General features: G+C 40.6%; 1 protein-coding gene across 1 annotated transcript in view; it reads right to left on the bottom strand.

The window, feature by feature from the left end:
* Nucleotides 1-23218, bottom strand: part of ETS2 (ETS proto-oncogene 2, transcription factor) — a 30284-nt gene extending 7066 nt beyond the window's left edge. The window contains exons 1-7 of the mRNA XM_073617219.1: nucleotides 23012-23218; nucleotides 12788-12864; nucleotides 5850-5967; nucleotides 5284-5403; nucleotides 1915-2115; nucleotides 1158-1229; nucleotides 698-919 (exon numbers count right to left, since the gene is read on the bottom strand). Of these exons, the coding sequence (XP_073473320.1) occupies nucleotides 698-919; nucleotides 1158-1229; nucleotides 1915-2115; nucleotides 5284-5403; nucleotides 5850-5967; nucleotides 12788-12859 (805 nt within the window). The 5' untranslated portion in view covers nucleotides 12860-12864; nucleotides 23012-23218. The remainder of the gene's footprint in view (nucleotides 1-697; nucleotides 920-1157; nucleotides 1230-1914; nucleotides 2116-5283; nucleotides 5404-5849; nucleotides 5968-12787; nucleotides 12865-23011) is intronic.
* Between the last annotated feature and the right edge of the window lie 2166 nt (nucleotides 23219-25384).

Raw genomic sequence — 25384 nt, 5'->3', positions numbered from 1 at the left:
GCACAGCTCCTTCGTGCATGCTCCAAAATGAGTTACAGGCCACCACCTTCACCTGATGTCACATCGGCCACGTGCATTCCAGCTTGATTCCGGAACCACCTCATCTTCACCAAGCCACGTCACCAGGAATTCTCTCTTCCCCCCAGACGAGGATTACAGCGATCCGCATGAGGACTAATTATTATATGCCCATGACTTCTTACTATCATGTAAGTGTTTTTAATCCCATTGTGCCTGTAATCTTTTAACCACTGCACTTAGAGGCGCCATGCTCTTTCCTTTGTTTCCAATAAGTCATCTGACTCATCAACTTGCATTGTTAGAAAGAGCAGTAAAGTTCAACCATAATGCAGATATGCAAATCAAAGACTTAATGTATAACAGGAAAATATGGCTGCCCCCATTCACAAATACACTTACAAATTATACATGATCAAAGGTTTTAAAAGGCATAAGATTACTTACATTAAGCTGACCATTTTACGGATATAGATATATTTAAAAAAAAAAAAAAAAAAAAATTTGGGGAGACTATACACTACCTTTAAATTGTCTCAAGATTATCCCAAATGTGTAAGTCAAGTGCTGTGAGACAATTGTATACATTTGTCTCAAAATAGAAGATGAAAATTATTATTAGGTGCCAGCAATGACACTATTAACACCCGAACCTCAGAGATCATTGTTCTACACTCACCGGAGCTCAGGGAACTCAGTAGGATGTTCATGTTTCTATTATAGTCCCGGTTCATTGAGGAGTAATTGCTGCCCATAGACTTCATGCACGAGTAACTCTGAAACTCTTGCTTGACCGGAAGGAGGTTGGGCACTTGGGGCACCGGGCATAGGTCACTGTACATTTCAGTTTTGGGGTAGCTGTGTACTTGAGAGCCACAATGCAAGGGGTCCATGTTGAAATCTACAGGAAAATTGGAAATACAAAGATCAGGATTGTTGTACCTTATATATAAAGCGAGGTTTAAAAAAAAAAAAAAAAAAAAAAAAAAAAAAGGGGGGGGGGGGGACGACAATAAGAGTAGTGGATAAAATGATACCATAAATTATAACAGCATAAACAGCAAGTATACTGAATTACAAAAGCACATTGTCGAATAGCCAGTTATTTTAAAAATAAATTAGAAAAAAGGAATACTTACTTAATGAGTCAGTGTTCACCCATTGGGTTTGATTGGAGCTATTAATATACTGGTCCTGTACTCTCTCTTGTTCTATAGGAAAGAAAAAAAAAAAAAAAAAATATGCACGGGTCAGTCTGGAAAATATACACAAGACCGACACATTTTAGGTACTATTTACTAAAGGCTAATGCCCTAGGGAATTAATTTGACCACCCTTGGGTCAGGTATATATTTTTTTTCATCTTAAGTAGCAAATTTGTTAACAGTCGCCTGGGGAAGGGGTTGTTTTTCCTCTAGACCAAAGCTGCAGGAGATGTGCAAAGTTCAGCATGACGGACGTCTAAGCTAACTTTATTAACTAGATAAAAAGGGCAGCTAAGAAGAAGTCTTTCCTGATCATTTCCATTGTTCTTACAAGTCTCTGGAGGAATGACTTTTTATGGTCACAGGATTTATGCAAATTTTATGTTGGGCAACCCCTTAGTGCAAGAATGACAGGTGGCTTCATAGCCCTGCAACAAACAGGTTCTTCAACTTTGCTAGTGAAAGTGGTAGACCCCTTTAAAGGGTTTACATTGTAAGTCCATATTTACATAATATGTAAAACAAATCTCAACGGATCCTTTAAAAGGATGAATAATACAAAGTGAATGGCATTTTCCCTTTAAAGGGAAGAGATCTTATTTGGAGAGGAGTTTTTAATCGCCTGTGAACATCTAAAACAACATTCCCGGAACTGTTTAAATGACATTCTGGCAGACGGCTTCTTAATTACCTTTCATCATCTGTTCCAGATGCTCCCAGAGAATGTCACCCACAAAGTCTGGGGCCAGCTCCAGGAAATGCTCCTTTCCTAGACTGCACAACTCCTGACCAGTCATGATGAACTTCTGGAAGTTAACGGTCTCCAAGGAAAACTCGTTGGCAGCCCAAACAAGCCACTGGCACACTTGACTCTCATTCCACAGCCATGGATCTACAAGGAGGAGAAGAACACAGGTTGAAGATACTGGCCAACCCCATATAGGAAACATTTAACAGTAGAATAATAGGAAAATGGGCATGTTTATTATACAACCACTCATAAACCACACACGTGTAATTTTACTTTTCTTGTAATTTCTATAAAACAAATCCCAGATCAACAGACGCTACTAGCCTTTCTCAACCTTTGTACCAGGGAGAAACCCATTTAAGAAGTTTTCAGGCCTGAAGAAAGTCTTACTAAAAAATATATCAACAGCACATGGTACAGTTTGTAATTAGTGGGTTAGAAAGAATCCTACCCGGGAGAAAGACTAGAGTAAAAATACATTTTTTTTTATGGTTGCCATTGTGTCACGATCAAGGTTTAGTGTGCTGCACATAAAGGGCCAGTCCACCCATAGCAGATTTTTACGTTTTTTGGTACATGCAGGAGAGTTGTCCCACCTGACATTTTTTGATCTCTCAGACTCAATTGGTGAGACCTCTGCACTGAGTTTCCATTTTTCACACTGTTGTCCTCATTATGAGAGCTCACACTCCTTTGCTGGACTTTTCATTTCAGATTATGTAGAGCAGCCTTTTCTCAACCCTTTCAATGCAGTGGAACCGTTAAAATAACTTTCTGGTCTCTGGGAACCCCTGCTAAAAAAAATTGCTATATCTACAATTCATGATACATTAGAGTGGCCATTGGGAAGAAGCACTCCCTTACAGATAGGTAAAAAAAGATCAATAGTGTCATTGAGAACGTATCTGAGAAAACAGAAATTGCTTATTGCTCGAGGAACCCCTAGCATCCTCAAGAACAGCCATTCTCAGCCAGGGTGGCTGCCAGTGGTTCCTTGAGCTCTGGCTGATTGACCTCCCATTTGATGTTTCCTGCATAGCACTAGGACCAATGTCACTTGGTAAAGCAAAACCGTAACAATGATTTGTTTTTAGCTGTCTGTAATGGTGGCAAACTGACCACCTTATAAAGAGAGCTTTCTTCCTACTGACCACTAATGCAAGGGGCATTTTTGCCACTAACCCCTTATAAATCAATTTTGGTAAGGGCTCCCCAAGACTTGACAATTTTAGGGGTTCCTCTGGCCTAGAAAGGTTGGAAAAAAAAAAAAAAGGCTACTCTAGAGGAACCCTGGTTGAGAAACCCTGCTGTATCATATAACAGAAGAATTTGGAACCCATACACAGTGAACAGGAACACCCAAAACTTCTAGGTGGACAGGTCAGAAGTTATAGCAGGAAGATCATGCTGGAGTATTGAAGACAGAAGTCAGGGGTAGACTAAACCACCAGGCTCCACCATTAAACATACATTTTGGATGGAGCCTTAGTTGTTTACACCCATAAGCACACAAGCATTTGCCAAGGTATCTGCCAGGTCTATTAATATCAGTGAATGTTTATGCTTTCTGGTCTGGGGAATGACAAACACCGTTTTTTTTCTCTGGAAAAATGTGCACAGGATGACTAAACAGGGTCACGCTGAGAAATCTAGGAACATTGTTTAAATAACTGGCGGTTGCACAATAAGCTGTAGTAGATTTCATGCAGGGAAATTCCTGTGACGTCTATTCATTCAGCTTCTCCCCAAACACGGGATAGGCGAGCTTAAACCTCTGCAGGATAAGTTAACTGCGCTGAGATTGAAGCATAAAAAAAAAAAAAAAAAAAAAAAAAAAAGGGAACATGCATTGTGGAAGAATAGGGGTGGCCATAGATGACCTCTCCTTCAGAAAATACTAATTCCCTGGTTATAATACCAATCCAGCAGCTTTAGTGCTTTCTATATGGCATTTGTGTAAATGGCTTCACTCCAACTTGCCTCATCTGCACGGGTTGTTCCAGATAATGGTCTCCAAATAGTGAAGCCAGGGGCAAATAGGAGTTCTATCACTGACATTCCATTTTATGTTATAAGGATGTTAAATATGTTTAATGGAGGCATGGACTGAGATGTAAATGTTAACACAGAGCTATGATAAAGCTTGCCATACATGGAAAATGTACCATCTATCCCCTATTCCAGTGGTCATCAACCCTGTCCTCAGAGCCCACAAACAGGCCAGGTTGGCAAGATAACTAAAATACAAAAAAAAAGGTGATATAATTTGCTGCTCAGTGATTGCAGTATTCTAGTCTGCATCTCCCCAAGGTAATATACAAAACCTGGCCTGTTAGTGGGCCCTGAGGACAGGGTTGATGACCACTGCCCTTTTCCACACTGTCCGGCCATCAATTTTCCCATCAGAAAGGTCAGGCAGTAGAGTTCCAGCAGGACCCACAGCTTGAAATTCACTCCATAAATGGCCATCTATACAGTTTTACTGGGCATTATAAACAAACAGTTACAGAAAGGTGGAAATACATTGGGTGAAGAAACTGCTTCTCCAGGCACTCTACAGTATTAGAAAACTTGGCTTTAAGCTATGGGATCTCTTTTGAAGGGTAGAATCGGAATTTAGAATGGCCAACCTTCCCCTCCAGCAGAGATCATGTGATTAAAGACCTAGGGTTTTGACTATATAAGCAGTACTAGAGGGAGCATGGAGCAGTATTTATTCCAGCAATTTATGCCCTTATATGCATCTTATTTGTCAATTCCAGCAAGATTGCAAACATAGCTATAAGTTAACATTTAAAACGCAAGTCTGCTATAAGATTTAACTTTCATCACAAATATGAAGGGGTCACTTTTACAATAAACCCTTTTCTTTGAATGAAAAAAAAAAAATTGGACCCCTTCCCTTCAAAGAAACATCCCTTAAATTGAATACAAACCAGACAAAGAAAGGTAGCCTTAATGATTGGGGTAGGTATACATTAATAATGAAAAAACAAAAAAACATGTTAAAAGGACCCACATACCAGCAATGTATCTCCATCGCACAAGCCAGCAGTCATATCAACATAGTCATAAGATACAAGATGGCTTCCCTCATGCCAAAAAGCCAACTGGGCTCACCAAGGCAAAAACCATTGTGCAAAGTGCAGTCAATAAAAATATCATCTTTTATCAAAATGTAGACAAAACCAAACTTCATGTGCCAACTGTCGCTTTTATTAGATGTGAAATGGTTCCAACAATACACACAGCCCCATGGCCGCTAACAATGAACGGATTGTCTAGATAAGAATAGAGAATTCAACTCACTGCTGGGGATGCCAAGCCGTCTCTGCTCCTTTGTAAACCCATTAAAAGTGGCCTTCAGAGCTTGACTCATGACCGCCTTGCTGCAGGGTGTCAGGAGGGGTAATTCGCAGCTGCTGGAGTCTGGAGAAAGACATAAAATGTATTTTATATCAGTGGATACCAAAGACCGATCACATATGCTGCGCTCGGAAGCCTTTCACTATAAATAGTTGAGAACTGCTAAAGCATTTTATGGTCGATGCAGCAAGCTGATCTGTAATGGCAGGATATCGGCTTCCAATTACACTAAGAGAAGCCGCCATACCATCACAAGGCTCAGCAGTCTGTTTCACACTTATTGGAGGCATATGAGAAAATAAATATATATAAAATATTTTATTATCAGCTGCTGGTGTACACACTGGCCAAATATTGGCTGGTTTCGGTTGAACTGGCCGATACATGACAATATTTGGCCAGTTCGCACCAGCCTCTCTTAGGAAATACCTAGTCACTCTCCATCTGCTCCTACTGGCTTACATATTGACCCCCCAACCCACATACTTAGTATAAGACAATAAATTTACCATGTGGGAGCGAATCCAGACCGGTAGGGACTGCCTGCTCTTCTTCATAAGCGTCATACGTGGAGAACAATCCAGTGTAAATCGATGTCGATAAATTAATATCAAATGCCAGCTGCCGCTGCAAAAAAAATAGCAAGAGGAACAGTTTAAGTTTAGAGAACCAACCTTTTTGCATCACAGTAGCACAAGATTTAGCAAAATTTAAAAACAGCTGTATAAATAAAAAAAAAAAAAAATAATATCTATATAGTGGGGACGGAAAGTATTCAGACCCCCTTAAATTTTTCACTCTGTTATATTGCAGCCATTTGCTAAAATCATTTAAAGTTCATTTTTTTCCTCAATGTACACACAGCACCCCATATTGACAGAAAAACAGATATGTTGACATTTTTGCAGATTTATTAAAAAAGGAAAAAAAAAATAAAAAAATAAAAAAAAAAGTCACATATCACATGGTCCTAAGTATTCAGACCCTTTGCTCAGCATTTAGTAGAAGCCCCCTTTTGATCTAATACAGCCATCAGTCTTTTTGGGAAAGATGCAACAAGTTTTTCACACCTGGATTTGGGGATCCTCTGCCATTCCTCCTTGCAGATCCTCTCCAGTTCTGTCAGGTTGGATGGTAAACGTTGGTGGACAGCCATTTTTAGGTCTCTCCAGAGATGCTCAATTGGGTTTAAATCAGGGCTCTGGCTGGGCCATTCAAGAACAGTCAAGGAGTTGTTGTGAAGCCACTCCTTCGTTATTTTAGCTGTGTGCTTAGGGTCATTGTCTTGTTGGAAGGTAAACCTTCGGCCCAGTCTGAGGTCCTGAGCACTCTAGAGAAGGTTTGCGTCCAGGATATCCCTGTACTTGGGATTCATCATTCCCTCGATTGCAATCAGTCATCCTGTCCCTGCAGCTGAAAAACACCCCCACAGCATGATGCTGCCACCACCATGCTTCACTGTTGGGACTGTATTGGACAGGTGATGAGCAGTGCCTGGTTTTCGTCACACATACCACTTAGAATTAAGGCCAAAAAGTTCTATCTTGGTCTCATCAGAACAAAGAATCTTATTTCTCACCATCTTCGAGTCCTTCAGGTGTTTAGCAAACTCCATGCAGGCTTTCACGTGTCTTGCACTGAGGAGAGGCTTCCGTCAGGCCACTCTGCCATAAAGCCCCGACTGGTGGAGGGCTGCAGTGATGGTTGACTTTCTATAACTTTCTCCCATCTCCCGACTGCATCTCTGGAGCTCAGCCACAGTGATCTTTGGGTTCTTCTTTACCTCTCTCACCAAGGCTCTTCTCCCCCGATAGCTCAGTTTGGCCGTACGGCCAGCTCTAGGAAGGGTTCTGGTCATCCCAAACGTCTTCCATTTAAGGATTATGGAGGCCACTGTGCTCTTAGGAACCTAAAGTGCAGCAGAATTTTTTTGTAACCTTGGCCAGATCTGTGCCTTGCCACAATTCTGTCTGAGCTCTTCAGGCAGTTCCTTTGACCTCATGATTCTCATTTGCTCTGACATGCACTGTGAGCTGTAAGGTCTTATAGACAGGTGTGTGGCTTTCCTAATCAAGTATAATCAAACACAGCTGGACTCAAATGAAGGTCTAGAACCATCTCAAGAATGATCAGAAGAAATGGACAGCACCTGAGTTAAATATACAGTATGAGCGTCACAGCAAAGGGTCTGAATACTTAGGACCATGTGATATAAACCTGCAAAAATGTCAACAATTGTGTTTTTCTGTCAATATGGGGTGCTGTGTGTACATTAATGAGGAAAAAAAGAACTTAAAATGATTTTAGCAAACTATAACAAAGTGAAAAATTTAAGGGGGTCTGAATACTTTCCGTCCCCACTGTGTGTATATACATACATTTTTTTATTTTACAAGGTAATACTAGGTGCACAAAAAGCAGATTTATATCTTGTGTGGATATTTATCTTTATATTATAGTTTTTTTGCCCAGAGCTTTAAAATATTCATATTTTGTATTAAAAAAAAAAAAGGGAATATTTTAGTCCTGAACATAGCAATTAAAGAACATATACACTTTACTCTGCCTTGAAGCACAGAAAACTCGTCAATGGAGTGAGGTTTAATCAGTAGTGGCAGGAACGGTAGTGTATAGCAGAGCTCTAATGAAATGAATCCACTCGGATGAGGCAGAATTCAGCAGCCTAATAAGCAACCCCTTCTATAAATACAACGTGATGAGCTGTCGCCATAATTATACATGCCTTCTCCCAGAGATTACAGGGGGAAGAACACTCCATCTCACCTCACCTGTGTATACATGCCATTTCTCTACATCACACCGCACAGCAGAACAAGGCTCTATTCATCCGTGCTGTTTGGGTGCTAAAAATAAAAACTTAATTACGTTGTGTCAGCCATCACCCCGTCTCAGAGGGAAGACACAACACACCTTGACATGTCAGCTAAAAGTCATTAAAAGGGTCACCTACAGCCATTTAAGGTCTTAATTGTTTTGTGGCCCGAGGGAAAAATCAGGGCTAAAAAAGTAGCATCAGTGTGATCATTCCATGCAACAAAACTGTTCAAATTAAATCAAAACCAAGGTGGATAATAAATAAAAACATAATCCATCTATCTATAGCTACATACAAAACTTTTTTTTAATCTGATTTTTTAGATCGAATATATATTTTAATAAAATGCTTTTGGAGAAAAAAAAAAAAATTTTTAAAAATTGAAAATCTAAAGCTAGGTTTCTATTTAGGATACATCAATAATTTAGTTTATTCAGCATGAAATGGAGCTTAGTTATGTAGCATGAGCCTTTATATTCTGCAATATTTACATTTTTGGTAAACTCATTCAATGAATCCAAGCTCTGCAAGCTGAGATGACATGCACTGCATTGACGCATTCACACAATTCCACAGTAGCCATGGGATAAACAAAGTTCAGGAATATTCCTTTATCCCATTGTTTTGCAAATCTATGTACACTACTAACTGTATGATTGAATCGGTTCTGATATCGCCGCCTTACTAACCTAACAGTTTATTATTCCAAATAGGAAAACTTAAATTTTGTTCATAAATAAAGATTCAAGAATAAGATCTTATATTTAAAGATCACCTGTCATTTCAGATCCATCATGGAAGCACCTGTTAGCGGGAATCCACTCACCTGCTGCCACCACGTCCCTCACCTTGTTGTGTCACTGCTGCATCACCAGCCGTCCCATTAAAGTGAATGGGACTGTCGGCGAGTCAACAGCGGGTCAGAGGAGGAGCCTCTGTGGGACAGAGATGACCGTTCCTTTTTAAAAATTAGGAGTTAAATCAAGCGTATTTACTAGCGATTTAAATCAAACCGACCCTGATCAAAACCCCTCCTATCAATTCTTCTGATTGATTTAAAAGCAGGCCAAAAATGTAACAGGAATTCCCATTGATCATTAGCGTTCCCACTGCGATGGCGCAATTGAAAGTGATTGATCCAACATGCTGGATTTTTTTAGAAAAATGAAACCAATGATGGCATGATCGTGTGTGCCCCATTTTGAATTAACACAAGTTTTCGACTCTACAGCCAGCCAAACTCTGCTGTATTAAGCAGTTTTGCTGATCACTTGGACAAATTTTTTGTGGCGCCATTAAGGGCCAGAGAATTGATCGTATTACAGACCGAATAAACATCCGTTTTCTAACAATCCATTAAATTTACAAATTGATCATATTTGCGTGCGTGTTGCATTGCTCTATGAGTGGTCTTCAAACTGCGGCCCTTTGCTTGCCTCTATCTGGCCTTTGGTGCACTAATCCTCCCACTGATGACACTATTCTGCCAACTGACAACAGTGGGGCACCATTTCTCCCAAAGACACCAACGATGGGGCACTATCCCTACCCCCATTACCGAGAAGGTGTTGCATAGTTGCCTCACCTCCGCACTGCAACCGCAATGCACGCAATTGCGGGGCACTTGTAAAATGGCCCCATTCACCTGAATGACTCATGCTTGGCGGGCGCTAGAGACACAGGGTATAATTCCTGCCACAGCCAAGAAGCAAAGCATCTCTGCCATGGCAAATGCTTCATCTGATTAGATGTAGTCACTGTTTGGCCAACTATTTTCCAATCGACTTCTTGAGTTTTGTTAAGCCAGATGGTGTCAACAGAGCTGCCCACAGATCAAATTTCAGCCAGTTGGATGAAATTTGAATGGAGTATGGCCAGCTTAAGTGGATTTAAACATGCTTGAGAGAACCTAGGTCTATCCTCAGACAAAAAGGTTAAAATAAATGGTCTTTATACATTTTCAGCCATTCTCATCCGGGGTTCCTCCAGAAGTGGCTAACTGACCTCCCATCTGATGGTACCTGCATAGCTTCAGGTGCATTGTCACTTGGCAAAGCACCATAAGGGTTCATTCATTCCATTAACCACCAATGTAACAGGAATTTCCCTTAGGACCCCTGATGGACTAATCTTAGTACCACATCAAATGTTGACTTGACCCCACTAATAATTCCAAAATCAAAACGAACATTCCTAAAACTAAAATATTTGAACAAAATTCTACTAGTCTACGGCCAGCTTTATTATTCGCACGTTGAACAAACCCCAACCTCTGCGGGACAATTGCTTTACATCCACAGAAAAGGCATTGTCTTCACACACTTTACAAACAAAACACACAGACAATCCAAGTGTCTGGGTCTACACACACGTAAAATTAATCATAAACCAGCAGTCTGGACAGGTTGGGACACAATAGTCATGAGTCAGCCCGTATCTTTATAGAAGCAATGAGCTGGGCGGGGACACTGGGCTATGTGCAAATATTTGGAGCGGTGTTAATGATAAAGGGACAAGGAGCCCTAGAACAACCACACACTAGCAATAGGAAACCTGAAATTCCACCATTTAGCAAGGGCCAGAGCCACACCAGGTCCATTGTTGGCCATCAAACCACAGCACCTTATCATATGCAAACATATGCAGAGAGGGATCAATGGAAACAAGCCCCGAGCCAATGTTGATAGCAATAGTCACCTAGTCAATGGGAAACTGTTCTGCAAAGGAATTCAAACAGAATCAAGTTTACTCCAAACTTTTTGATTAAAATGGGCCTGCCCATCTAAAGCTGGCCTTGGGTCGGCCATATACTAAGAGCATTTCTGCTCTTTTCTGCAACCTCGGGGGGGGGGGGGGGGGGGGGGGAAGCAGTCCAAGCTGGGAGAGGACAGTGATTATTGCTAGTGGCTAGAATTACATGTAAAATCTGGTCGGCTGCTTGTACTAAAGTTGATCGATGGATCAACTTGGGTACATTCAGCCTGCCCATACAGTTCGAATCTAAGCCGGTTCCTGCTGAACTTTGAACCATCTATGACCGGCTTTACACTAGTAGATTTTCCTACGAATATTTGAACATTGGTAGTACTTTTGATTCTGTGACGAACATCACTTGAAAGTACTTCAAAGCTTTCTTTGCTTTTACCATTTGATTTTGGAATGAATAGACTTTCCTGTATGAGAATCACATTTACTCGTTCGTTCGAAATTCATTCAACTCGAGAAAACAAGTCCACGATGGATGAAAAACAAAATGTCTATTTGTTTTTTTTTTTTTTTTTTTTTTTTGAAAATGTAAAGCTTTATTAAAGAGCAGTGCAGTACAAAGATGAACATAAGTTACAAAGGAGTATTGGAAGAATCCCCCATTAGTAAGGGATAGTAGTAATGCATGGATATTGCAAGCAAACATAGGTTCAAAACCGTAAACTGTAGCCTTTGATACGTTAGGTAAAACAGCTGTTGATGTTCCCCGTGTTGGTGGAGAATCCCGGCACCCCTGACGGGAACTCACTGTGCTAGGACTCCGCCCTCCACAGGGAGAGCATTGAGGCTGATCCAGAAAACCTACCGTACCCACCCCCGGGGACCTACCATCGCCCGAGAGGTGGGAACACGAGACCCTTAATAAGGCCATAAATCCCTTCCTTCAGAAACCCCCCAACAAGCCGAAATCCGTTCTGAGTTATGAGCTAAAACTCGTTGAAGAATATCTGAAGGTGGCAATAGAGGTTCTGCTATTATGTAAACGGACAGTAAAACATAACTTTTACACTGCTAGCTTGGAATCAATTCGTTATACATACCAAAATGATATGGAGAGACAGAAAAAAGGAAGAGAAGGCGAAGAGAGGAAGAAGAGAAAGGACAAGATAAGAGAATTCACTGTCATGGGGAAAACGTTTGTAACCAGTCCAAGGACCCCCTTTATTTTTTTTTTTTTTTTTTAATATGAATAAAATATTCAACTAGGCTGAGATAATGGAATTCCTGTGATAAGGGAAATGCCTAGGTGCCTAGCCCAGGGCTCCCATTTCGCCTCAAATGACCTAGAGGTGTCCGTCATAGAGCTGACTATTTTTTCAAGTGACATGATCCAAGATATCTTTCTTTTGGCAGCCTGGAAAGACAAAATGTCTATTTGATGCCATTTACAAGAAAGAACCTTAATTCAAATTTCCTAAAATGAAAACATTTGGAACAAAATTTTACTACTGGTTGGTTACCTTCACGGCGGTCATATTTGGCTTTGAAACTTCCATTTTGAAGTTTGGGTATATTTTTCATATTTTGAATCTCGGAAATGTTTTTTTAATTGTAAGGGCATCGTATTTTAATTAAAATTTTTTATTGATAAAAATGTTTAATTGCACTAGGCCTAGTGCACGCTTTTATAAAATGTTTCTTTGAAACAATATACCTACATCATACTGGCCCATTTTAAAGTCTACGTCCAAGCCAAAAACTTTTTTTTTCAGCTTTGGATGGAGTGGGGAAGGATTAAAACAACTGGTTTTACCATGACCCGGGGGTTCTGTTCAGTCCTGCCAAACAGAATTCAGAACACAATTTAGAACCAGAACTTGCAGAAATATCTAATAAAAGTCTTACCTTCAGTACGCCTCTGTGGGTGTTGTACACAGGAGCCACCTGATCCAGGTTTCGGATATCAAACTCTGTCATTGTGTCTGCAGAAGAAAAGAACACAGGATTTACTTTACGCACCCGGGGGGGGGCCCAAGACATATTCCAGGCAAATCAAATTTATAAAAAAGGAGTCCAAAGCAGCTTTAATGATGCTCAAAATAGCCAACATGTTTCAAGGGCAAAACAACCCTTCATCAAGGCTACAAGAGAAATACATTTTGGTATTGTATGTATGAGAGAATTTATACATTAAAAAAAAATAATATATATATATATATAACAAATACATAATAGGCAACTAGAGAAGTTCTTTGAAGGGCTGCCATCACACAGAATGATTTCTTGGCGCTCCCTGCTCTATGACTCAGCTCGCTTTCTGAAAGACGAGCAAGTAACAGGAGGGAAAAAAAAAAAAAAAGGAAGGTTTATTGCCTGCGGGAAGCAATCTTTGATGTCGGGCAATTGAGGAACGAAGGACAGTGCCAACGTGTAACATCGCACCTCTACTGAACTACGATGAGACATTCTGTATTTACAGAAAACAAAAAAAAGGTTTTAGTCAAAACTCCCAAACCTGGGCCCTTTGCGTGGCCTTGGCTGGGGGGGGGTTCTGAACTCAAAATATACACATTTAAGAAACGGGGACAACTCAGGGCGTTTATGTGCATTAAACTGTAACAGAATTTAGCCAACCCATAGCGCAATATTCTGTTTTGTAACATTTTGTAATGGCATTACCACATAACCGCAAAGTATAATACTGTAGATGCATTACGTTTGGGCATAGCGCCCAAACGTAAATCAAAACGCACTGTGCAAAAATGTTCTCAGCGCACGCAACAGAACATAATTGCATTGTCTATGCACTGAGCAATGCTGCATAATGCAAGAGAATGTGAATGATCCTCTAAGTTCTGCTTTCTCCAGCTCACTTCATTATACTAAAGTTAAAAAAAAAAATAAAAAAAAAAAAAGGGAGCGGAAAGCTGGACGACCTTGCGGAGGTTTTACACCGCGGCGGTCACATTTTTTGCTAGAATCCCAATCTCATCAGTGTTGGATGACACGATGTTTTTGCCTTGAAGGACACGGAGGAAGTCCATGTTATGGTTTTACAAAGCCGTATCCGGCCTGCGAGCTTCAAGCTGGAGAGGCGGAGGACACACACACGACACATGCAGGCCTCACGTGCTGGAAATCATGTTTGCGGCCAGATGATACACAGACGGGGGCTGCTTAGCAACAAAGAATCTAAGCGCGCCGTTAACCCTTCTCTCCTCCCCAGGGCTAGCCCCATTAATTTGCTGGAAAATTAGATCTGCAGAGAATTTGATCACTTCCAATAATTCACACCGGTTAGAAAGAAACTAAAAACGTTCAGATCATGGTGTGTAAAACCAGCGCAACCATCAAATCCTAACATTTTTATTTAACTAAATAAAATGGTCTACAAGCCTGGGAAGATGCCAGAGGAAAGGAAGGCAATGCTGTTGTATAAGCCAGTTAGAGGTTTCCTCTTAAAAAGGAAGCATCTAAAATAAGACCTACAAGCTTATTGGCTGCCATGACTAACCCCTTTGCTCATTTCACTCAGTTGGGAAGCCCAATCACTTGCATTAATTATTTCTGTAAAGAGCTTCAAATAAGCACCTATGCTTATGAGCGTCAAGCTTTTAAGAGATCTATCAGAACTCTTAAGGCATTTTGGACAACTTTGTGGGAACAGTTTGGGGATGGCCCTTTCCTGTTCCAACATTACTGACTAAAGGCTCGGTTCATACCTGTCTGGACACGCAGTGCCCTTCAGCAGATGTGCAGTAGTGCCATCCCAACATGCACTGATGTGAACATGGCACCCCATCTGCTAACGCAGGGGTCTCCAAGCCTTCTAAAGAAAGGGCCAGTGGACAAAACAATGCCTGATATTTGGTATTAGTGGGAGAAATAGTTGCTGTCAGTAGGAGGAATAGTGCCCCATTGTTAGTGTCAGTGGCAAGAATTATGCCTCAAGGGCCGGATAAAGGCAAGCAAAGGGCTGGGGCCATAGTTTACAGACCACTGTGCCACCACACGTGCCAAGCCGCATGCTGAAGCGTGATTTCAGAACAGGGTCAGGGACTTCTTTTTCATGGTTTTTTGCACACAGGGCAGCCCACTGAAATGGATGAGCTACCCTATTTGTGACGCGCAGGAACACACAGAAGCAAAGATGTGGTGGGTGTACCCCAGTCTCAACTGGCGATCAACTTGCAAAATGTATGGTTGGCCGATCAAAACGCTCCTTACTACAGGAAACAGATACGCAACTGGTTTAAGGTGGACACACACGTCCATATGATCCCTCAATCGATCATTCGATGCGACTATAATAATCAAATTGAATTAGAATCTCAAATCATAGACCTTTCCTTCAACCAATTTGGTGAGCTCGATTGATTTTGATTCTAGCAAATTGAATGCCATGGTGAAATTTTGTTGATCACGTTTTGGCAAACGTCTACAAGTTTGGCAAGAACTGATCGTAATAGACAGATTTATTGATTATAATATATTGTGCGTTGCATAATTTGATATTTTGACATTCTACGATGATGATCACCAAGAGTATGAATACCTTTACTATACACTCAGCCCTGCTCTTCTCGCCTGCCTCAATGATTGATCCCATTTGTACACACCCACAAAGATAAACATTTAACTTCTGACCCCAGTCACAGCACTTCTGAGCTGCAGAGGTCTTTGTACTGGGATAATCTCCTTGTCAGTTTTGAAGGCATTGCTCAAACACATGGAGGTAACATGAGAGGAGGTAGGTGGGTGTATGGAGCACAGTGAACTCAGCTCATACACACCTGTGCACTCAGGTCAAACTACACAATCATTTCATAGCATGTGACAGATGGAACACGCGCCCCGGATTATCTGTAGCACCTTCACTATTCATCATTCCCATTTTACAACCGACTGCAGCCTGGCCAGGGAAGGGATTTGCATCATTCATATGAATGAGAGCCAACAGGTCGCAAACAATTGTGACTCATTCTGAGCACACATGTTACAGTGACCGAGAGGTGAGAGAATCACAAACAAGAGAGACGCTCTGTCACATGGACCAACTTTTTTTTCGTTACATTTTATACCTACAGGCAGTTTTTGTTTTTTTTTAGTTGTATTGCCATTATGCCTTCCAATCATCCTGCCCCCTTATCTTGAAATTTAGAACCTCCTCATCAAACTTGATTGTCCGTTTGGCCGATGGGTAAGGAAGCTCATGGGGCAAGAATAAAGTTGCGGATCACGTTGGACCAAACTTGGCTTTTACAAGAAAAGTCAAGATTTGCATTGCCTAAATTAATGCTGCCGTTGCCGAGTAATTTAGCAGTGCCAATTAAAATTTTTTTTTTTTAAAAATTCATGAATGGTGTATTACATTGATACATAAAAGGCATGCTAGAGCAGGGGGTCGCCACACTTTAAGGAAAGGGACAATCTAATGTCCTTTAGAATTTAGGGGACTGTGCCCAGTGGGAGTAAATAATGACCGATCTTTGGTATTAGGGGGAAAAAAAAAAATTGGTGGGAGGAATAGTGTCCCATTTTTGTTGTCAGTGGAAGGAACAGTGCCCCATTGTTGGTGTCAGTGGCAGGAATAATGCCTCAAGGGCCAGATAAAGGCAAGCAGAGGGCTGCAGTTGGAGGACCACTGTGTTAGAGGAATGAATGGTGGGCACACAACATGGCAGCTTGGCCCAAGGTTGCATTTGTTGTTGTGGAGAAGGCTCAATAGCGACTGTTTTGCACAGGGCAGCCGGTCAGTGGGCTCCAAATATTAAAGCTGCCATAACATTGGCACAAGTCGTGGAGCTAGAACATGGATACGGTTCAGGATGTTTTCCTACTTCAGATGTAAGCAACCTCAGCACACCAGCTGTAGTTAAAACTACAAATCTGATCAAGCTTTAGGAAGTCATGCCTGTGGCTATATCAAGAATCTTTCAATGCCAAGGCTGCCTACCCCTTGCCTACCTACTTCAGTGGCTCAACCTACGGAAGCAAGAGTGTCACCATGGTCAATGGCAGCCTCCATTTTCATCTCATGATGAGTTTTCATAAAGTAGAGGGCAAAACGATACAATAAGCCACTTTTTAAATGCTGCCTTCCCAAAGCAAATCTAAAGGCTAGTCCATAGAGGGCCAACAACACTGATGAAGATGGCGTCCATAGCTCTAAATTAAGCTTGAATTAAAATTAAGTTAATTATCATCCCCACCACCTGCAGAGAAACTGGGAATAGCCAAAGCTTTGTTAGAAAATGCAGAGAATATAAGAGCAATGGGGAGGCAACATTTAAAAAAGGTGGGCGATTGTTTGGATTTCCCCTTAAGATCTCCAGGCCTCATGAAAGACATCACAAACCCACAATCACAACAGAGAGGGTCATTAAATATTTAATATTTTATTCCCCTCCTCCACTGCTGCTTTTCAAAACTGAAATTAATTTCTTTGGTGATGTACATTTAAAAGCCAGATCTAGTCTTAAAAAACAAAAACAAAAAAAAAAAAAAAAAAGTAAAACAAAAAAAAAAAAAAAAAAGAATCAGGGGGAGGGAGTCCCACATCAAAGTCTCCCTTCTCCCTTCCCAAAATTAGATTCTTTTGTCTTTAAAGTACAAAGGCTCCATTATCAAAGTGGATGTAACTTAATGTATACAAAACACAGCCGAGTTCAGAGACATATAATTCAAACAGCCTTGAGCAGATTGTCTTTACAGAATTTGGTTTGTATTTCCCAGCATCCCCCTACCTCTACGTCACCATACCACCTCCACCACCAGACAGAGCTGAAAATGTCCTGAACGCTGATAACCATCTCAAATTGACATTTCACATAATTGCATTTTAACAGCTACAAAAACAAAAGCGTGGTTAAAACTTCAACAGGGCGAGTCGAAAGCCTACCCACATCCTACAAACAGAGGAGGTAGATATAGACAGTTTACAGGAGACTGTCAACCTTTTTGCCCTGAAGGAACTCTTGAAATTATTTTCAAGTTCCTAGGAAAAAGGACATCCACAGTTCAGGTAACCAATAATTTGTAGATAATGGAATAAAACAAGAGATTATAAAGAATGTCATCGAAGTGGGTAATTTTAAGACACCCCCATGATCTATATGACAAAACAATTTTCCAATAATAATTGAAAAAAGATACTAGCATAAAAAATGGTCATAAAAACAAAAAACAGATTGAACCAGTGGTCCATTGAAAAAGAGCCACCTTATGTTGGTGGACCATTGAAAAGCACCCCTTATGCTGGTGGTCCACTTAAAAGTGCTCCCTTATGCTGGTGGTCCATTGACTAGGGCCTCCTTACGCTGATGGTCCACAGAAAACTGTCCCCTTATGCTGGTGGTCCAAGCAACAAAAAGTATCCCCTTTTGTTTGTAGTTCATTGAAAGTGCCCCTTGTGTTGGTGCTCACTGTAGAAGTGACCCTTTACATTGGATCCTGGATATGCGATTGGAAGCGCCTGGTAAAAACAGCCATCTTGCTTGCAAATTAGTTTATAATGTTACATTGAACATGAACATCAGATACAGGCTTTGATGATCTGAAGAGCCATTATTCAACCGTGATCAGAGAGGGAGCACATTAAGGCCTGAACCAGGTCTCCACATACCCACCAGTCCGTTTACACTGGATGCCAGTGGAAAAGTGCCCCGTTACTGGTCAAAGCAGGTGGGAAATCAGGATCCTGTCCACCATTTCTCAAGGAACCTCTAGGAACCATGGTTGAGAAAGGCTGGTATACAGTATAGTGGATAACTAGCCACATGTCATAAGACAAACAGTTTGTTATACATGCTAAGAATAATCCATTGATGCAATACCATTGGAGTGAAACATAACAGACTATACATACAGCTGATATGCAACACATCAGACGTTCTTTTATTCACCACCTAAGTATTTTAGGGCACGTGCTGTCCGCCAAAATAACTATCTCACATGTGATAATTGCACGCTCAAGTGTTAAAGAATTTCATCTCTTTAAGGGCCCATTTTTACCCTTTCATAACATGCATGACAATGTGCTAAAACGCATACGTCCAGGCTCCCCATCTTTGCCAATGGCTGTCATTGACTTCTATAGACCTTCCAACACACTAAAAAGGCAGAAATAAAAAACATTAGCTTTTCTGCCTTTTAGTGCGTGGAAATGCCTATAGAAGTCAATGGCCATGCATTTTGTTGCATTGGCAACAGATATTACCAAGTTTTTGTCAATAGCTATTAGCTCCATCCATGCTAAATCCCAACTGCAAAAATGCCTTTGAAACAAAAGTCAATAACGCATTTCAACGCATTTCTGCCTAAAGCTAAAAAAAAAAATGCACTTCTATGCACACACATAGATTCAAACGGACCCTTAGAGAAAAAAAAAAAAAAAAAAAAAAAAAAATGCCCCTCACCCATTAAACCTCTAATGTATGAAAGAGGGCCTTCCCACTGTCATGGTCCGCCAAGGGCAGGCATCGTATACGTCCCTGCATTGCTTTCTATGAAAAGCATTATATGCGCCAGATGCGGCGATAGAGGACATCTCCATACTATGTTGTTTAGGGCGTGTCCAGGACCTGTGCACATGCAGCGTTTAGACAGAGCACTGCAGGAATATTACCAACCCTCAGATCTGGGCAGGTCACAACAATAAACCTCCCTTATTGGACGTCTATAGTTGTATCTTAGGACACAGGAGGGAGAGAATCAGTTAAAATATTTTTCATGACTGCCGCCGAGCAATCAGCAGTGGAAAAGTTATGGTTTTTGCACCCGCTGGTTGGCATCTATGAGAACTTTATAAAACCAGCATTGGTTAATGTCAGTTATTAAAAATGGCCACACCTAGAATAAAATAACACAAATAGGATTTTTTTTCATTACACATACTAATAAAAACAAATAGAGAAATAATAATAATAATAATAATAATAATAATAATAATAATAATATTATATTATTTAAAAAAAAAGGTATTACACATACTAATAATAAAACAATATATATTTGTTTTTATTATTAATATTATTAGTGTGTATATGTGTAATAAATAAAATTTATAACACACTTCAAGGGCAAAACAACCCTTCACCAAGGCTACAAGAGAAATAAAATACCAAAATCTAATCACAATACAAACAAAAAAGTAATTTTTTTTTTATAGGGATAGAGAGAGTAACAGGCTATCTCAGATAAATCGGGATCAGGTCAGATCCTTACTCTTCTGCCAGAAGTCCCTTACACTGATACAGCGGCTTTATAAAGCACAAGGATACAAGAGGAGAAGGTGTGTCCCCCACCTGTGCCCTACAAACACCCTCTGTGACCCAGCCAGGTGTCATATACACTGATTACTCTGCCGCTGTTTACCCAGCGAACACGCAGCAGCCTCTGACTAATGCAGCCAGCCTGAAATAAAAATATTCCTATAATCAACATGTAGGCGGGAGGAATTTTACAGACAGGTAGAACCAGGTCCAAACATCGCTAAGAGCTGACAAGTCCACATTCAGCACAATTATACTATAAACCTGCCCCTTCTCCAATCACTTTAAAAAGATGGCTATTAGAGAGGAAAGTACATAAAAGTCTAAGAGACTCGACTCATCAAGGCCAGGCGTTATTGGTGTCAAAAATGAACACGTGCGTGCAGCATTCAAGAGGGTGTCAGTCCAATCCGGGTCGAAATAAAAAAAAAAAAAAAAAAAAAAAAAAAAAAAGTTAGCTATTCCTTTTGGTTTGTCCCAATAAAATGATCATTATGGGACATCAGAGATCTCATACACTTAGCTCAGGATTCATCATATTACTACACAGTACAACTGAAATCTTGGTTCTCTTTACTCCTCTCCTTTTCTGTTGTATTTTGTTTGTTGCATGTAATAATGTTTATACTTTTTTTTTTTTTTCAAATAAATGATAACTCACAACTTGTAGTCATTTAAACCAATCACTGGAGACAGGAACAAAAACTAGCATGCCTGCCCTTCATGATCGCACAGGTTTACCCCCCATCATTGTCGGGGAAATTAAATAGATATGCTGATTGATACCTGAGGGTGACAGCTAGAGTTTGCTTTTTTAGTGGGTTGCATTAATCAGTCCCCATTGGCTACTTGTAAATATTAGAAAATCATGCACACAGAATACATTCAGTGTGTACGTATAGTCAGCGATAGAAGATAGAGAGATATAAAGAGATAGAAGATAGAAAGATAGAGAGATAGAGAAATAGACGAATATATCTAGCTAGACAGATACGTAGATAAAACCTCAAACCGCTAACTAGTAGATGGATAAAAGAGGCAGATTTTTGACCTAAAAAGATAAATAGAAAATGTATAGATAGATAAAAACTGATCTTTTATCATGTAATAACAGCTCATTACAAAGTCCCATTACATAAGGCCATTATCTCGGTGCAGCTGCATTGGGGTCTGGTAATGTACTTTATGTCATCTATTATAGATGAAAGTGATAGAGAGAAATGGAACAAACTTCACAATCCCCATCCATTATCATCATGATGATCCTGCAGATCTAATAGACCTGGCACTACACAGAGCAATGTCTCCAATCTCCGGCCAAACCCAAAACACAACCAACACACATACTTTGTTCAATTCTTCGCCGAGCTCAGGACTACTTGTATCTCCGATTCAGATGTCACAACAATGTAGAGGGACATCTCCAATTACAAAGAGAATATATATCTATATTCACAATGTATATAGACATCTCCGGTCACAATGTATACAGTATGTATATACACCTCTGATCACAATGTATATCTACACATCTCTGGTCACAATGTATACAATATATACAGACAGCTCTGATCCCTATGTATAGGGACATCTTCCTTATCACAATGTACGAGTACATCTCTGATCTCAATGCATAGAAAGAGCTCTGATCCCAATTTATAGAATGTATACAATGTATGGGGGCTTTCTAATCACAGTATATATACACATAAAACACACACAAACATATGGGGAGATCTGTATACAATGTATAGGGGGGGGGAGAAGAGATCTGTATACAATGTATAGGGGGGGGGGGAGAAGAGATCTGTATACAATGTATAGGGGGGGGGGGGGAGAGAAGAGATATCTGTATACAATGTATAGGGGGGGGGGGGGGGGGAGAGAAGAGATATCTGTATACAATGTATAGGGGGGGGGGAGAAGAGATATCTGTATACAATGTATAGGAGGGGAGAGATATCTGTATACAATGTATAGGAGGGGAGAGATATCTGTATACAATGTATAGGAGGGGAGAGATATCTGTATACAATGTATAGGAGGGGAGAGATATCTGTATACAATGTATAGGAGGGGAGAGATATCTGTATACAATGTATAGGAGGGGAGAGATATCTGTATACAATGTATAGGAGGGGAGAGATATCTGTATACAATGTATAGGAGGGGAGAGATATCTGTATACAATGTATAGGAGGGGAGAGATATCTGTATACAATGTATAGGAGGGGAGACATCTGTATACAATGTATAGGAGGGGAGACATCTGTATACAATGTATAGGAGGGGAGAGATATCTGTATACAATGTATAGGAGGGGAGAGATATCTGTATACAATGTATAGGAGGGGAGACATCTGTATACAATGTATAGGAGGGGAGACATCTGTATACAATGTATAGGAGGGGAGACATCTGTATACAATGTATAGGAGGGGAGACATCTGTATACAATGTATAGGAGGGGAGACATCTGTATACAATGTATAGGAGGGGGGACATCTGTATACAATGTATAGGGGGGACATCTGTATACAATGTATAGGGGGGACATCTGTATACAATGTATAGGGGGGGAGATCTGTATACAATGTATAGGGGGGAGATCTGTACACACACAGTGTATAGGGGGGAGATCTGTATACACAGTGTATAGGGGGAGATCTGTATACAATGTATAGGGGGGAGATCTGTATACAATGTATAGGGGGGAGATCTGTATACAATGTATAGGGGGGAGATCTGTATACAATGTATAGGGGGGAGATCTGTATACAATGTATAGGGGTGGAGATATAACAAAGCCTCCATACATCTCACACAGATACAATGTAACACTATAGAAGTCTCTCACCTTGTGCTGATGATGGGCGATCCCGGCAGTGATGTCGGTCGGTCAGTAGTATACAGTCCACACACACAGCGATGATCCCGGAGGGGAGCGCTCTATATTCCCAGGGGCCCGGACAGGGAGGAGATCCTCCAATCACAGCCGGACGGTCTGAGCTCTACTCGGGTCTGCTGGAAGTGCTGGAAGCTCACTGATCACCGCCCAGGCAGTAGGGAGGGGCGGTGGCCCCGGGCCCGCCTATTAAGGAGGGGGGATGTGCTCCTGGCTACGCCCCCAGGCTGATTTGTGAATGGGCTGGAGAGATGACAGAGTCATTCATAAAGTCTGTGTGCCAGGTGTGAGCTTCCAGCTGGGGGGCAGGGGCACCTAGGGGGGGGCATTTTGTGATCACAGCAGGGATATAATGAGGTCTGATCACACAGGGAGACTTGTGCAGTTTCTATCAGTAAACATTCTTGGGACAAACAGAGATCTCTGATTTGTACAGGAAAAACAAAAAACAAAATAAAAGATAATAAAAAATAATAATAAAAAAGCATCAGAATGAGTCGCGCTCGTCAGAGGTACCACTAGGGTCACCACCTCATCCCTTTAAACCCGAACACATAATAATTACACAGGTTCTGAGGATAATTTAATGCAGATAAGGCACCAAGTGAGTTTAATTATCACCTTAATTATCCACAGAACCCATGTAATTAATATGTGTTCGGGTTTAAGGCTAGGTTCACACTGCTGCAGTGCGAATTTACCGCGATTTTACCGCGAATTTACCGCGATTTTACCGCGAATTTACCGCGATTTTACCGCGAATTTCAGGAGTTGGATATAGCTGCGATTGATAGTCTAGCCAATGGAATCATAATGTAAAAAAAAAAAGGGTCTTAACTTCCTGTGTACTTCCTGGTTTTTGTGGAGAGTAGTGTGGTGGAATTCGCACATATGTGAACCAATCAATGCGATTCAAGAACGATTTACATTGATGTCTATGGAGACTAAATTCGCAACGCAACGCAGTAAACTCGCACAGGACCTTTTTTTCACGCAGGTTATATTCGCAACGCGTCGATGTGAACGGCACTAATGTTAATCTATGTAATTTAAATGACTTGCGAATTTGAGCGATCGCAACGGCTCAAATTCGCAATAGAATTCGCAGCAGTGTGAACCTAGCCTTAAGGAATAAGGTGGCAACCCTAGGTGCCACCCGCCCCATGTAAAGCGCCATTTCATTTTAAGTTGTAGCCTTGGCATGTGTACAGCCCACAGCGACTGCATGCCCTTATTTAGGTGGGTGGTCGGGGGTGCGGTAACATCACGGCTCAACTGCCTGCTTCTACTCCCTCCCCCCCCCCCGGTCATTTATGTGAATGAGCCCCTAGAGCCAGCAAGTGACAACTGCAATGTCATACTGATGCTTAGTTTTCTTTTTCCAGCTTCTTTTCCTTTATTTTCAATTGGTGATCCTGCCAGTAACACGCTTCCTGTCCTAGGGTGACCACGCTACAGACATATAGTACAGTTAATGAGCGTGGTCACCCTAGGACAGGAAGCGTGTTACTGGCAGGATCACCAATTGAAAATAAAGGAAAAGAACTTGGAAAAAAAAAACTAAGCAAAAAAAAAAAAAAATCAATGATTCTCTATGGAGACGGCTCACATCTGTGCTCCAAGTCGCCTGAAGCTCAAAAAAAGATCTGGAGCTTTTTTTTGTAGATCGAATCAGGCAGATCGGTGCGTATTTTTAAGCGTTTTTTTCCTTTATATAAATGCATGGACATGCTCGATTTGAGCGTTTCAGTGTGTTTTGTCACACATTACTCTGCTCAAATGCGATAATGAAAATAAATAATAATAATAAACAATATAATAAATAAATAAAAATACATAAATAACCCTAACCCCAAATCTTAACCCTAATGTTAGCCCCTAACCTGAATCCCAAACCCTAACCCCAATATCAACCCCTAACCCTAATATTACCCCTGAACCTAACCCCTAACCTAACAAATAAACAATAAGTAAAATAAATAAATTAATAAATAAGTAATAAGATAAATAAATAAAAAACCCTAACCCATACCCTTTACCCTAATATTAACCCCCTAACCTGAATTCTAAACCCTAACCCTAAAATTACCGCTGACCCTAATCCCTAACCTAACAAATAAATAAATAAATAAATAAACAATAAGTACATTGATTAATTAATTAATTAATTAATTAATAATAAAGAAGTAATTCAATAAATAAATAAAAAACCCTAACCCCAACACTTTACCCTAATATAAACCTCCTAACTTGAATCCTAAACCCTAACCCCAATATTAACCCCTAACCCTAATATTACCCCTGACCCTAACCCCTAACCTAACA

The sequence above is a fragment of the Aquarana catesbeiana genome, linkage group LG02 (assembly GCF_042186555.1).
Source record: "Aquarana catesbeiana isolate 2022-GZ linkage group LG02, ASM4218655v1, whole genome shotgun sequence".
Classification (NCBI taxonomy): domain Eukaryota; kingdom Metazoa; phylum Chordata; class Amphibia; order Anura; family Ranidae; genus Aquarana; species Aquarana catesbeiana.
This window is presented reverse-complemented; position numbering and strand designations above follow the sequence as displayed.